This window comes from Mustelus asterias, chromosome 10, assembly GCF_964213995.1.
Source record: "Mustelus asterias chromosome 10, sMusAst1.hap1.1, whole genome shotgun sequence".
In the NCBI taxonomy this organism is placed as follows: Eukaryota; Metazoa; Chordata; class Chondrichthyes; order Carcharhiniformes; family Triakidae; genus Mustelus; species Mustelus asterias.
This window is the reverse complement of record NC_135810.1, coordinates 104,053,357-104,069,149: the sequence shown is the minus strand read 5'-3', so window position 1 is coordinate 104,069,149 and position 15,793 is coordinate 104,053,357. Positions and strand designations below refer to the sequence as shown.

At 44.8% G+C, this 15,793-nt stretch overlaps 1 protein-coding gene across 1 annotated transcript in view; it reads right to left on the bottom strand.

Moving 5' to 3' along the window:
* Positions 1–6,100: 6,100 nt before the first annotated feature.
* arhgef17 (Rho guanine nucleotide exchange factor (GEF) 17) overlaps positions 6,101–15,793 on the bottom strand; it is a 464,629-nt gene continuing 454,936 nt past the window's right edge. Inside the window, exon 21 of the mRNA XM_078221461.1 lies at positions 6,101–14,522. Within this exon, the coding sequence (XP_078077587.1) occupies positions 14,317–14,522 (206 nt within the window). The 3' untranslated portion in view covers positions 6,101–14,316. The remainder of the gene's footprint in view (positions 14,523–15,793) is intronic.

Genomic DNA, 15,793 nt, shown 5'->3' with positions numbered 1-15,793 from the left:
CCACTGAGTCTGCACCGACAACCATCCCATCCATGCCTTAAACCTGTAATCCTGCTAATCCCCCCTGACACTAAGGGGCAATTTAGCATGGCCAATCAACCTAACCCACACCTCTTTGGAGTGTGGGAGGAAACCGGAGCACCGGGGAAAAGGCCACGCAGACATGGGGGGAGACATGGGCGGCACGGTAGCACAGTGGTTAGCACTGCTGCTTCACAGCTCCAGGGACCTGGGTTCGATTCCCGGCTTGGGTCACTGTCTGTGTGGAGTTTGCACATTCTCCTCGTGTCTGCGTGGGTTTCCTCCGGGTGCTCAGGTTTCCTCCCACAGTCCAAAGATGTACGGGTTAGGTTGATTGGCCATGCTAAAATTGCCCCTTAGCGTCCTGAGATGTGTGGGCTAGAGGGATTAGCGGGTAAATATGTAAGGATATGGGGGTAGGGCCTGGGTGGGATTGTGGTCAGTGCACATCGACACGATGGGCCGAATGGCCTCCTTCTGCACTGTAGGGTTTCTATGGTTTTCCACACAGTCACCCAAAGACTGGAATTGGGTCTTTGGCGCTGTGAGGCAGCAGTGTTAACCACTGTGCCACCATGCCGCCCACATGAACTAGCAAGGCAAGAAATTGCTTGAGGATTTTGTGGGATTCATACACAGGGTGATTGTTTCAATGTTCATGTGGAGGTAATTATATAGGACAGAAACAGAAGCCTGCACTTCCCTCGTGTTAAAGGAGTGGAATTGAAAAACAGGAAAGTTATGTTAAACTTGTCTAGAACCTTGCTGAGACCACACAGTCGTGTACAGTGTACAGTTAGTTCTCTGTATTATAAAAAAGATGTAGAGCCATTGGAGAAAGTACAGAAAAGATTTACAAGGATAATAAAATAACTGGGAGATTGTAGCCATTAGAAAAGATTGGATCAACTTTCTCTTCAGACAAGACTGAAGGATGGCCTAACAGAGATCTTTCAGATCGCAAAAAGGTTTGATAAGGCAAAAGTACAGAAGGCGTTGTCACTTGCAGGAATTCCAAAACCAGGGACCAAAAATATGATGATCACGGGCCACGAATAAATCCAATCGGGAATCCAGGAGAAAGCTCTTTATCTGGAGAGTGGTTACAATGTGGAACCTGCCACCACATGGGAGTAATTAAGACGAGTAGTACATAAGTACATGACAAAGAAGGGAGTAGAAGGGTATACAGATGGGGTTAGGTGAAAAGTAGGGTGGGAGGGGCATGATGTGGAGCATAAACATGGATCGGCCTATTTCTGTGCAATAGTATATGTAATAAATAATAGTCATTAAGTGATCTACTGTTGCCCTCAGGTGGTAGCGTACAGCAGTACAAGACTTATAATGTGTTACAAAATGCTGGAAAAGGAAAATTAATTCCCCATCATAAATACTGAAAATTTTGTCTGGCAAATTCTTTGACATTCAATCTGATTTAACAACTTCAAATAACTGAACCATCAGTAAGGTTGACAATGAAAGGGTTTTTGTTATTGCAGTGACTAGGCCTAGCGTCATCCCTGCTGATTTTTAGAGGCAAAGGAGCACTAGACATTGATCGTTAGGAACTAATGTGTTGTGTTCCAAGGGGCCAGATTTCACAGCTGCACTGGAGTCTGATGTGCTGTGCACAGAACCAGTTTAATCCAGTCCTTCCATTGCACCAGACAGCAAGGCAAAATTCATCATAAAGGGGTGGATTTTCCTGTTCTGCCCGTCACAGGAATCGTAGCGGGAGGGGGTGGGCCATGGAAAGGTCCGTTGACCTCAGTTGGAAGTTTCTGGTTTTGGGGCGAGCGCAGCTGGAAAATTCCACCCAAAGGCTTCCTGATCTTTCCAAGCTTTGCGTGTGATTTTTAACAACATCCGGAAACCAGAAGCCAACAAGGACGCAGAGTAATCCGTAAAGCTTAAATTCCTCCACCGCTTCATGCTGACACTTGCTTACATTTTAATTATATCTCATGCAGAAATATTCTGACTTTATCAGAACTCATTGACCACTGTGTAAATCAACTTGATAACTTTGCTCCAAAGTCCATTCTGCTCTCCCACTGCATGGAATCTGCACGCACTGATCAGCCCTCAGAGGAAGCAGCCCATGGGGTGGAGTCTCACTGGTGTTAGCAAGAGGAATAATTTGCCAAAATTAAATACCACCCAAAAACATGACTGGTTGGAAAAAGGAAGTGGGAAAATAAAGCATTGATTAATAGTGAGGAAGCTTACACTGAGCCGTTCCTGTATCTTTAATAATTTACTCACCACATTGGTTGGGATGGAATTACAATCGTATCAAAGGAAGAGGGTGGGCTACTTACCATTTGATGTTCAGGCACGTATGGGTGGCATGGTGGCACAGTGGTTAGCACTGCTGCCTCACAGCGCCAGGGTCCCAGGTTTGACTCCTGGCTTGGGTCACTGTCTGCGTGGAGTTTGCGGGTTCTCCCCGTGTCTGCGTGGGTTTCCTCCGGGTGCTCCGGTTTCCTGCCACAGTCCGAAAGACGTGCTGGTTAGGGTGCATTGTCCCGAACAGGCACCGAAGTGTGGCGACTAGGGGATTTTCACAGTAACCTCATTGCAGTGTTAATGTAAGCCCACTTGTGACACTAATAAATAAACTTTAATTTTACTTTAAAACAAAAGACTCACCTAGTAGTGGGTATATTTGTTGTAACATTGAAGATAGGCCATTTTAGCAGTAAAATTGACAGTCAGTCTTTCCCGTTATCCCACTGACTGATGACAGCTCACGCAGAATGTTGTCATTGATCTGAAATAACCCAGTTCAAATTACACACCCACCAAACCTCAACTTGTACTTTCTGTTTTCTCTTAAGTTCATTGTCCTTCCTGCCTTCTGCTCCCTTTTCCTTGAAACATTCACTGAACCTTCACAAACCTTTGCTAACCAGATGCCAATGATGATCAGTATTCCTATCTAGGACTGTACAGCTTAGGGTAAGGTGATTCGGCCCATCCAGCCTGTTCCGGCTGTTGCACACAATTGTCCCCTTGATGGGAGTTGTGTTGTGGATGGGATGTAATGGAATTGGTTTTCCTTCACTCCTCACAAATGCCTCTGCCAAGAACTGCTGCCCTCTACAGGAGGAAGAAGGTTTTGCGCATTGGCAACAATGAAACTCTAAGTGCAAGAGTCGATGGAGGAGGCTTGCTGAAACTGTTTCCTGAATACTGGGTCCTGATGGGAGTGGAGACCACAAGTAGATAATACGATATCTTGACTTTTCCTATCTCCAAAAGTGAGCCAATCTGTCTGAGCGATACATAACTATTTTTCTATGTATAATCAGGTCTTTATCACCTTAAACAGACTGAACAACTGGGAAGACAGGATGGTTGACTCAGTGAAGTGTTCGCTGTGACACATGATGTCGTGTTTGTGGATTTAAAACCCTGTGATGTTTCAAGGCTATCACTCCTGCCACAGTATTTGAGTTCCCACACCACTTTGTGTTAAAGTAAGCTGCATCCTTTTAAATTAATTGTTATTTCAAAAGAAACGTTATGCAGCACAAGATAAGCCATTGACCTCAATTACGATATGTTGCCAAGGATTCAGAAGGCAGCATAGTAAACCACTTAACGGGAACGGCACAAAGTGGGGCGGCACGGTGGCACAGTGGTTAGCACTGCTGTCTCCCAGCGTCAGGGACTTGAGTTCAATTCCGGCTTTAAATGACTGTCTGTGTGGAGTTTGCACATTCTCCCCATGTCTCTATGGGTTTTCTCCAGGTGCTCTAGTTTCCTCCCACACGCCAAAGATGTGCAGTTGATTGGCCATGTTAAATTGTCCCTTAGTGTCAGGGGGATTAGCAGGGTAAATATGTGGGGTTACAGGGATAGGGCCTGGATGGGATTGTGGTCGGTGGAGCCTCGATGGGCCGAATGGCCTCCTTCTGCACTGTAGGATTCTATGAAAGTCACACTAATAAATAAGTGAAATGTGGTCTTTTATTGTTTGGAGAGAATCTGGTTTTAGATGATGTCAACTGCAGTGCTATAAAAGCCATGAAATCTTGTGGCACAGTAGGTAGAGTCCCTGCCTCTGTCTGAGCCAAGAGCTCTGGGTTTGAGTCCCACCCTGGGACTCAATGGCCAAGGAAGGTGTGTCCATGACGCGGTCAAAAAGATTGTGTCAACCTGCAAATCCTTCCAAATGCACCAATGGCTGGTGGTAAGAGTGGGAGAGACTCCTGGTCAGCCTGGTGTGGAATGAAGCCCCCTCAAGATATAAGCTTGTGGCAACTGACTTGTGACCTGTTCTAGGTAAAACCATGTTAAAGAATCAGATAAGAATCATAGAAACCCTACAGTACAGAAAGAGGCCATTCGGCCCATCGAGTCTGCACTGACCACAATCCCACCCAGGCCCTACCCCCATATTCCTACATATTTACCCACTAATCCCTCTAACCTACGCATTTCAGGACACTAAGGGCAATTTTTAGCATGGCCAATCAACCTAACCTGCACATCTTTGGACTGTGGGAGGAAACCTGAGCACCCGGAAGAAACCCACGCAGACACGAGGAGAATGTGCAAACTCCACACAGACAGTGACCCAAGCCGGGAATCGAACACAGGTCCCTGGAGCTGTGAAGCAGCAGTGCTAACCACTGTGCTTCCGTGCCGCACTGAGTCTGCCTTGTGCACCGCTGGGGCGGGAAGAGAGCCAGAAACATATGAACCAAGACTAGTTCTAATTTTTGAAATGTAGTCACTGATGTAATGGAGGTAACGCGACAGGCAAGAGGCATATGGTACCTAAAAAGTAACGTCTCAGTGAGCAGTCCTTCCCTTCAGAGGAGTTGCACACTCTGCAACTGGGATTGCGGGGTGGGGGAGGGGGGGGGGATGTGGTGGGAAACACTGTGCACTCTGCAACTTGGTCCGTGCTGGAGGGGGAGGGGGGTGTGGATGATCGACCAGCCCATGCAGACGTGGGGGGATCGGAGGCCAATTCAAGGGCGGGGGGGTGAATCAGTCCATGCAATGGAAGGGGGTGGTGGTGGTGGAATTGGCCACAGAATGTGGAGATCTGCACATGTGCAATGGCACCCAGCTTTCGGCGAGCTTAGGCCTCCTCCCCCTGCTGGCGGGAAACAGGTCTCGCTTCATTTGTTCCTCAAAAAAAGGCACGATTCTCTTCCATTTTCACGCTCTTTCCGCACTTCGAATTTTCTAGGTAAGATCGCCTACTGCGTTTTTCACTGCTTTTCTCTTAAATCGCAATCGGATTTTAAGTGCAGGAGTTGAGTTGTTGGATCCGTAAAGAAAGTCTCTAGTGCAGAAAAGATTTACTAGGATGCTACCGGGACTTGGTGGTTTGAGTTATAAGATAGTCTGGGTGGACTGGGACTTTTTTCCCTGAAGTGTAAGAGGCTTAGGGGATGATCTTATAGAGATCTATAAAATAATGAGGGGCATAGATCAGTGAGATAGTCAACATCTTTTCCCAAAGGTAGGGGAGTCTAAAACCAGAGGACACAGGTTTAAGGTGAGAGCGGGGAGATACAAAAGGGTCCAGAAGGGCAATTTTTCCACACAAGAGGGTGGTGAGTGTCTGGAACAAGCTGCCAGAGGTAGTAGTAAAGGCGGATACAATTTTGTCTTTTAAAAAGCATTTAGACAGTTACATGGGTAAGATGGGTATAGAGGGATTTGAGCCAAATGCAGGCAATTGGGACTAGCTTAGTGGTTAAAAAAAAGGGGCGGCATGGACAAGTTGGACCGAAGGGCCTGTTTCCATGCTGTAAACCTCTATGACTCTATGCAGACTGCTCTACTCTCCCAGTGGCAAGGCAACATAATAACTGGCGGCAGGGAGAATCTTAAAGGGAACACGGTAGAGGATAGAGTTTCAGGCAAATAGTTTCAGTTTGAGGCAGAGAACAGGCATACATAACATCACGCATTCTTAAACATCAATGTGCCCAAGTCTGTAAAAGAAATCTCTGAACATTTCATCCTGAAATGGTCCTCCTTAAAAATATGTTTTTTCCCCCAAGCGAGTCAATGGAAAGAAAAGACATTGATGCACAATGTTAATAGCTGGCACCAGTGAACTTTAATTACAAAGATCCCACAGTGACAAAACATAACAGCATTACGTGATAAACATGACAAACTCACTTGACTTTCAGGATAAAAGCTTTCCAAGTACTGTAGTAGTTATAATTTAAATGCCCTGGCACAATAGTCGCACCAGTGATGCTTACACAAGTATATAAAAATATGCCATTAAATCCATATCAACAATTAAAGACAGTACAGTATGTACATAAGAGGAAATATATACCATTATTTACAATACACAAAGGTGGCGTCTCCCATTGCCAGGCAATTTGCAATGAAAGAAACAAACTGTTGCTTTTTTTCTCTCTGCATATAGTTCTATTTCGTGTCTTCCTTACTTCACTGCTAGCTCTTGAGCTCAGGTACAAGTGACTTTTCAGTGCATACCCACAGTAACAAAGCAATCCCCTCATGTCAAACTGACACGATGAAAGATATCACTATCCTTTCCAATTGGCTTACAGTTTGTGAAAATGTTAGAACGTGGGGTATCCAAAAATAAAAGGGAACTTTTTTTGCAGAAGATTGATGCCTTGACGGTGTTTACTTATCACGTCCCATGCGCCATGAGTTATATTTGACGCGTCTCTTGGTTGTGAAAAGGCATTGCCGCACAGTACAATACTTTGCAAGCCAGCTCTCTGGAATCTTAGGATATCAGCCAGTAACCAATCCAAGTAATCATGCTGGGTGAACGACTAATGATAGAAGACATTGACAAAGTTTGTAAAAGCAAAATGCTGCGGATGCTGGAATCTGAAACAAAAACAGAAAATGTTGGAGAAACTCAGCAGGTCCGACAGCATCTGTGGAGAGAGAATTAGAGCCGACATTTTGTGCACTCTGACGAAGTCTCATCCAGACTCAAAACATTGGCTCTATTCTCTCTCCACAGATGCTGTCGGACCTGCTGAGTTTCTCCAACATTGACAATGTTTGTACTGGGACAGGTAAGTTGTCCACTGCGACGGCTCATGTCGAATCTCGATGTGGAGATGCCGGCGTTGGACTGGGGTGGGCACAGTAAGAAGTCTCACAACACCAGGTTAAAGTCCAACAGGTTTATTTGGCAGCACGAGTTGTAGAAACTTTCAAAACAGGCAATTCCCGGGCAAACCATGAACTTAACCTGCCTGCAGTTTCAGCTTGTTTGAAATCTGCTATCCATAAGTAAAATCCAAGGAAACGCTGTCTGCAGTTACTCTTTACTTTTGAGTGGTTTTTTTTTATATGTCTTTAATATAAAGGTTTTCAGGTCATTTTTAGTAGCAACATTCGTGAAGGTGTGTGGCACTTAGAAAAATTGAATCTTTAACACATGGCGTGCATGACAGGAGTATTTTTTTAAAAAGCAAATCTGTATTGATAAAGACACAGTGAGCAAGCAACAAAAAATTGATGATATTCACAAAAGACACAGCATTCATTCCAGGCATGGAGTCATCGCGTGCTGAGATCCCAGCATCTTCTAAAGCCAAGTGTTCCTTCTAAATGTGGGGACACCAAAGGCAGTGAGAGTCCGTCTTTAGATGTTCAGAGGAGTTCTCGATGATGCCTTTGGGACCCCACCGCCACTTTAGCGTTGTAAGAAGTCTCACAACACCAGGTTAAAGTCCAGCGGGTTTATTTGGAATCACAAGCTTTCAGAGCGCTGCTCCTTCATCAGGTGAGTGACGAGACTCACCTGAGGAAGGAGCAGCGCTCCAAAAGCTCGTGATTCCAAATAAACGCGTTGGACTTTAACCTGGTGTTGTGAGACTTCTTACTGAGCCCACCCCAGTCCAACACCAGCATCACACTTTAGTGCAAAGGAGCGGCTTTCCTAGTTGATCATCAGGCAAAGAGGCCACTCCAGGTTAATGTGTTTCCTCCTTAGTGGAGCGAGTATAAGAGGAAAACGTTGGCCTCCCTTAGCCCCAACACCCACCCATTCCCAAACCATTGTGCACTGGTATTATCTCTCCCTTCGTAACTATCCCACGTTGGCTAACTTCCTGCAAGCTGCCTGAATTACACAGCCTGGAAGTCACTTCCAGCCATAATTTAGTTTGAGGCGCTGGTATGATTCAGGTGAATATACACCGAATACTCTGCAAATGTAATATATCTTTCCTGAACTGGATGATGATGGGCTGCTCACTGGGCCTCCTTCTGGCCTGGGAGTTAAAATTCTCCTGATGTCTTTAATAGCCACCGGTCGGATTTTGCTGGTCTCGTACCCCCCCGTTGCCAGCGAGAACAGAGAATCCGGCGCTCGGCCGAATTTCCATTCACTGCAGCAGGACCTGAGAATCCCAGCCGCTGGCAAGATTTCCGACCATTATATTTCAATTATATTTTTTAATGTAATCTTTGAAGTGCTCATCTTTGTTCTGAGCTGTGTAATCATCAACGTTACTGGACTAGTTTGATTTCTCTGCCCTCAATTAATTCTTGTCTGTTGATCCTTATCCTGGTTCAAAAGATGGTGCAGGGTGTTCTTTGTAACTACACGTACCAATTCCTATCTCATATCTTTCAGTTTATTTGTGACTAGTGTAATTCACTCTATCTCTGGGCCTGTTTCAGGACTCATTCCAAAGCCTAAAATTAAACAGCTCTCTCCGGTAGATGTACAAATAATTGGGAAACACGCCTATCAGCATTGGCTCCATTTCCCTCGATATCCAAACAAAAATCTACTAAACTTAGTCTTAAAAATTTCAATCGACTTGGCATTGACAATCTTTTGTGGGGGGGGGGGAGGAGTCTCATAGAATATCATAGAATCTACAGTGCTGAAGGAGACCATATGGTCCATTGAGTCTGCACCGACAACAATCCCATCCCCATAAGCCCACATATTTATCCTCTTAATCCCCCCGACACTAAGGGGCAATTTTTCATGTCAATCAACCTAACCCGCACATCTTTGGACTGTGGGAGGAAACCGAAGCACCCGGAGGAAACCCATGCAGACACGGGGAGAACGTGCAGACTCCGCACAGATAGTCGCACAAGCCGGGAATCGAACCCGGGTCCCTGGCGCTGTGAGGCAGCAGTGCGAACTACTGTGCCACATTTCCTTTACCCCTTGTGTATAAAGGAAGGTCTAGATTTTACTCCTAAATGGCTTGGTTCTACTTTCAGATGATGCTAGATTCCTTCATCTAAAGGAAAGGTTTCCCAATCAAATCTGCTTATTATTCTAAATAGCCTGATCGGATCACCCTTTAATTTTCTAAACTCAAAGGGAATGAAAATCAAGCTCGTGCAACAGATCCTGAAAGCTTTAGACCCTGGTGTCCTTTCTGGCAAATCTACACTGTTCCCCTGCCTTTCCTGAGACTCGGTGGCCAAAAAATGAACAGCAATGTCAGCTGATCTGGAGTTTTCAGACTAGCTGACTATCATTCATTTCCCCACGCATGATTTCAATCAACCAGTTTTCTATTTTACCCACACTCAGTACAAAACATTCAAAGCTATGAACACAGCAGTTCAGAAACAAGTCCTGCCTTTCCCCCTCTTGGTGGAAATCGCCTTAGAGGAACGTACAAATGTAAAACTCGCAGAGATGGAAGTCGGAAGTGATATATCGACCCGGAATTCTACCGCCTCACCCGCCCAAGGCCAATGAAGGATGCGGTTCTGTGCGCCTTTGCCCCCCTCCCCGATTCTGGGACGGGCGAAGCGGTAATATTCCAGCAATCGTCTCTAAACAAGTTTCAATTAGCTCATTTATTTATTCTGATGGAGGCCACTAAACACTGAAGTACATCTATGGGCCTTCTGAGCTTACTGGTCTCTCAGCATTTCCCCACTTACACATTACAAACCGCTCTCTGATCAGCAATTCTTTCTCTCATCCTTTCGATACGACATTAAAAAAAAGCAATTAAACTGAAACTAAACTTCTTGCTGGTGAGATCATTATTCTGGATTTTATTACAATATAAACCTCTTCCCCCTGAATCGTGTTACTCCATTTAACTTTACATCCAACATTAGTCTAGGCACTTAGAATTCATTGCTTATACTATTTTTTTTATTTATTAGTGTCACAAGTAGGCTTACGTTAACACTGCAATGAAGTTACTGTGAAGATTCCCTAGTCACCACACTCTGGCGCCTGTTCGGGTAAGTTCGGGAGAATTTAGCATGGTCAATGCACCTAACCAGCACGTCTTTCAGACTGTGGGAGGAAACCGGAGCACCCAGAGGAAACCCACGCAGACACGGGGAGAATGTGCAGACTCCGCACAGACAGTGACCCAAGCCGGGATTTGAACCCGGGTCCCTGGCGCTGTGAGGTAGGAGTGCTAACCACTGTGCCACCGCGCCGCCCTACTAGGCAGCTATAATTCTGCCTCCTGAGAATCTGTGACTTCAGAAGTTTAGACAGATACGGCTTCCTTTGCTTTTGGGAGTGTTAAGTATATTGAGCTGTTTCCAGCCTCCACTCCAACCCTGCATTGTCCAGACAGCAAAAAATCATGATATCACCACGGGCCAATTGCAAGCTTCTGTACATCCTGGAAGAAACATCAGCATCATCAGAACTTGTGCAACTATAGCTTCACTGGTGTAAGAAACTTGAAGTAAAGGTTAAGCAGCTAATAGAGGTTTTAAAAAAAAATAATTTGTGGGACATAAGCATCGCTGGCTGGGCCAGCATTTATTGCCTCTCCCTAGTTGCCCGAAGGCAGTTGAGAGTCAGCCACATTGCTGTGGCTTTGGAGTCACATGTAGGCCAGACCAGGTAAGGACAGCAGATTTCCTTCCCTAAAGGACTTTAGTGAACCAGATGGGTTTTCCAATAATCAGCAATGATTTCATGGTCATCAGTAGATTTTTAATAATTCCAGATATTTTTTATTGAATTCAAATTGCACCATCTGCTGTGGCGGGATTCGAACCCGGGTCCCCAGAACATTAGCTGGGTTTCTGGGATAATAGTCTAGCGATAATACCACTAGGCCATCACTTCCCCCAGGTTGCGTTCTGTACAATTTCTTAACTGTTTGATTGGAACCACTGGGTAAACTCTCCATGGTGTATGGTTGTTGATATTCAATTGGCTGGCTAATGTACAGTGATTAATTCCACACTAAAGCTCCGGTTTTTTTTGCCTTCAACATATGAAATCCAAGATGGTCTCAATCTGTTTTACCTCAAGTCGATCCTGGTGATGAGACCAGAGTTGTGTTCCCTATTTTAGATCATTGCAAAGCTGAGACTGTTCATCAATACAGAATGTGTAGTGCAAAATAGCCTATTAGTGCCACTGAGAATCACATCCACTATAGCCAACATACCTAACTCCTGGGTCAACAGGTCTTTTTCCTATGCATTACATATTTCTTAGATCACCATCCTGGAGATTACCATTGACCAGAAACTGAACTTGACCAACCATATAAATACCGTGGCTGCAAGGTCAGGTCGGAGACTGGGAACTCTGCAACAATTAATTAACCTCCTCACTCCCCAAAGCCTGTCCACCATCTACAAGGCAAAAATCAGGATTGCTAATAGAATACTCTTCACTTGCCTGGATGAGTTCAGCTCCAACTGCACTCAAAGCCAGTTGATAATAAAAAATTTCACTGGACAGATTGTGACAACACAAATACACTTTGCAGACGCCATTTTAACTCAGCTGATCTGACATCTAACAACCTAATTTTCACCTTTCAGATATAAAATAGCCAATCTAGAGGCAGGAGTCCTGTCCCAGTGCAGTCACTAATTAACATTTAATCCAATGCTTATCTCTGCCGCTTTTCATCGTTCGAGAATCATTTCCGTATCTGGAAGGGGTGAGCAGGGCGGAATTTCTGACTGACTGCTTGACCATCGCTACAACATTCAGAAAGAAAAATAAAAGAGAATAGAAGATGTGTTGGGCCTTCCGTTCTTCGCGTATTTGATCAGGTAAAATCGTTTCAGAGGAAATGCTGTATGCGCTGTTCTTGGGAGATCCAAAATAAAACAGACTTCACAATCGGAAGATGTCAGGTTGAAACAGGTTGAGAGGGGAGAAAAAAAAAAGAGGTTAAATACCCTCTGCACCCTGCAGGATCAGGAGCCTTGGTGTATGAGTCACACCAGAAATATAGGCCGGTATTTTCCGACCTCACTCGGGCGATTCCGGGGTGGGCGTGCCGGTAAAATTCCGGTAATAGCCGTCATCATTCGCAGCGTTTAATCCTAAATTTTGAAATTTGTTTTTTTCAAGGGGTAATCATGAAGTGTAATCCGAACGTCAGATATGCCATGCACCTGAAAGGCTTTAGATCCCAGTCAATGAACAGGATAACCAGATATTGGGCAAAAGTCTCGGTCTCCACTGCCCTGGGTACAGCACTTTGTCAACATTCGTAACACCTTACGTTCAACTTGGGATTCCCATTATCTTTGACACCTGACGTCATTCAAAAAAATCCGCTTTCACTTTCATAAGTAAAATAGCCTTCATCAAATATCCTGCCCAATTATGAAGATTAAAAACTGAAAATGAGGGGAATTCACAACAGGTCAGTGAGTCTCTGGAAAGAGAAGGGCATGTTTATAATATTTTGGTTGTATCCTGTTCATCAACCCAATTAGCAATAGCAACAGAATCCCCAACGAGTATCTGCGTTGATTTAACACCAAGCATCTCACAATATAACTGTTGTTTTATTACAGAATTGTTACGGGGAGAAATCGAAGCTCCAGGGGGAGAGTTGGGAGAAACTGCATTCCATTCACTGAGGTTCCGATCTTCGGCCTTGCATTATCAAAATCTCCACTACACAGAGCGAACAGCCAGGTTAAATCACAAAATGTAAAACAAACTTTGTCAAATTTCTCTAGAGATACCTTTTAAAACAAAAAGATAAATGCATAAATTAAGTGCTGTAAAAGGTAACTAAGTTAAAATGAACATAAATACTGTACAGGAGGACCAACGGGCTACGACTGACCAAAAGGTAGCTCCAACTCTGATTACGGCCTTTGACAGACTAACGGGACGATGTGGCACTAAGTAACTGGTGCTTCTGCAAATGCCCGAAAGTCCTCTGGTTGGATGTTCTAACCAAATAATGGTCCTCCACGATCATGGCCACATATTGCACATTGTCATTTTACATACCCCCTCTGGTTCCTGTACGAACCAACTCTATTCCCCAAAGACAGTCGAACACACCCAAGCACACACTGGAACGCTACAGCTGTGGATACACAATGAGGTACTTATGATGCCATTCATCAGTCCTCTGAATGAATGTGACAGTACATGGAAAGGCATCTTGTGCCACGTCCGAGAAGGTGACAAGACGACAAACACAGTTCCCTCTCATGCAGATTCACTGAGAATGAATGTTCACAAACATGTCTGCCTTGGGCATGTCATTACATACACGCATGTCACGGTGAGTTCCATTGTGTGGTTCGTATAAATACGGCGGCATTAGAGCGAGGTCTTCTGGTCGCCAAAAGGCCTCTTCATTTCAAACAGCAACAAAAAGCAGAAGTCCACTGTCACAATATCCATGCAAACCACCAACATTGTCCTAGACAGGTTCCCACAGATGAACACATCTCATTGAAAACTGTCTCTTGGAGGTTACTTGAAACTTAGTCACGTTGCTACCAGGTTGAAGGACTGATAAAGATTCCCCGTATTTGTTGCTAAAATGGATTGTCAGCCTTTCAACATTTGGTCAAACAGATAAGAGGTAAAGGGGAAGAGAGCTCTGACCATAACTGAAGATGTCCTGTACAAAATATTATTCCCACAACTCCCTTGTCCTTTTCTTTGTTGAAACTTCCTGTGACACATTGCATCATCTTTTGACCCCAAACTTAGTGGCTTCTTTCTCATCAATGGGAACCCACAATTATCACTGATGATGGGGGCTTTCCTCTCTTGTTCCACGTGCTCAGTTAAAGCCCCCAAGACCATGAGCCATTTCATAATCCACGTCACACTGTGCGACACAGAATATAGCATCACAAGCATTGCAGAGAACTCAGGCTGAGCATTTCACAATCTGGAGACATGTCTTAAGACTGCTGATCATTCACTCAGGGTCCTGCTCGTGTACAGTTAGAAAAAAAACAAACAATGCGCACAGAGACTAAATGCCCAAGCATTAGACAAAGCACACCGGGAGACAAACAGTAACAGTAGTCTTGTAGCCAACACCAGGCTTCACACGTCTCTCACACACGCCACAGAAGCAGATGGTTGGTGCTATCGTCACGACCGACAGTCTCACTACTGTTGGTAAGGCGGAAGTCTTCATACCCGTCTCCTCCGCTGATCACCAGCATGTTGGTTTTTAATGGAATAATGGCGGACGATCGGCGTCTCGCTGAATCTCGCTTCTGTGAACCAATCAATCTTTCACCACCCGTACTGGGGCGACCTAGAGGAGGAAACATAAACAGTTACGACTTCATACAAAAACGCTGCGCACAAACATTTCATCAATTGTGGGGTGGCACGGTGGCACGGTGGTTAGCACTGCTGCCTCACAGCGCCAGGGACCCAGGTTCAATTCCCAGCTTGGGTCACTGTCTGTGTGGCGTTTGCACATTCTCCCCGTGTCTGCGTGGGTTTCCTTCGGGTGCTCCGGTTTCCTCCCACAGTCCAAAGATGTGTGGGTTAGGTTGATTGGCCATGCTAAATTGCCCCTTCGCATCAGGAGGTTAGTAGGGTAAATAAGTAAGGGTTATGGGGATAGGGCCTGGGTGGGATTGTGGTTGGTGCAGACAGATGGGCCGAATGGCCTCCTTCTGCACAGTAGGGATTCTATGATTCTATTAATTATGTTGACTGTTTTGTCCTAACCCGATTCTATTAAATAAACTCAATGTAATTAAAATAAAAATAATTATTAAAGGTGCCAGTTATTTCCGGTGAGGTAAAAATGTACATTGAACATTATAGAATATGGAGCAACACAGTGGTTAGTGCTGCCGCCTCACAGCGCCAGAGACTCGGGTTCGATTCCCAGCTTGGGTGACTGTCTGTGCGGAGTTTGCACGTTCTCCATGTGTCTGCGTGGGTTTCCTCCGGGTGCTCCGGTTTCCTCCCACAGTCGAAAGACGTGCTGGTTAGGTACATTGGCCGTGCTAAATTCTCCCTTAGTGTACCCAAACAGGCACTGGAGTGTGGCGACTAGGGGATTTTCACAGTAACTTCATTGCAGTGTTAATGTAAGCCTATTTGTGACGCCAATAAATAAACTTTTGAATGAAGTATTTTAAGAACAGGAAATGATGAAATAGCTCAATCTCAGTCTTCTCAATTAGTCCCTCCTTCTGCAGAAATGCATCCAGTTGACCTTTCGCCCATTGATGTTATTTGCTGTGATATCATTTCCCTGGTAACTCTTTCCAGATGTACCTTGTCCTTTTTGTGAAATGGTTCTACCTGAATTTCCTATTTACCCTCGATTTCTGTAATGATAAGCTATGTTCATTGATTTTTGAACTATCTTGTCAGTGTGCCTTATTTACCCAGAGCAATTTTAACCTTCTCTCTTGTAATTCTGAAGAGCTGTTGTGGGCTACTTAGAGGTCATGTCAAGTGAGACCAACTCTAGCCTCCTCAAACTTTCCTGATAACATTTAGCTTTGGGTCTGAGTGTGACTTTGCATCCGACCCATCCTAAGACATGGACCAACAACGCCT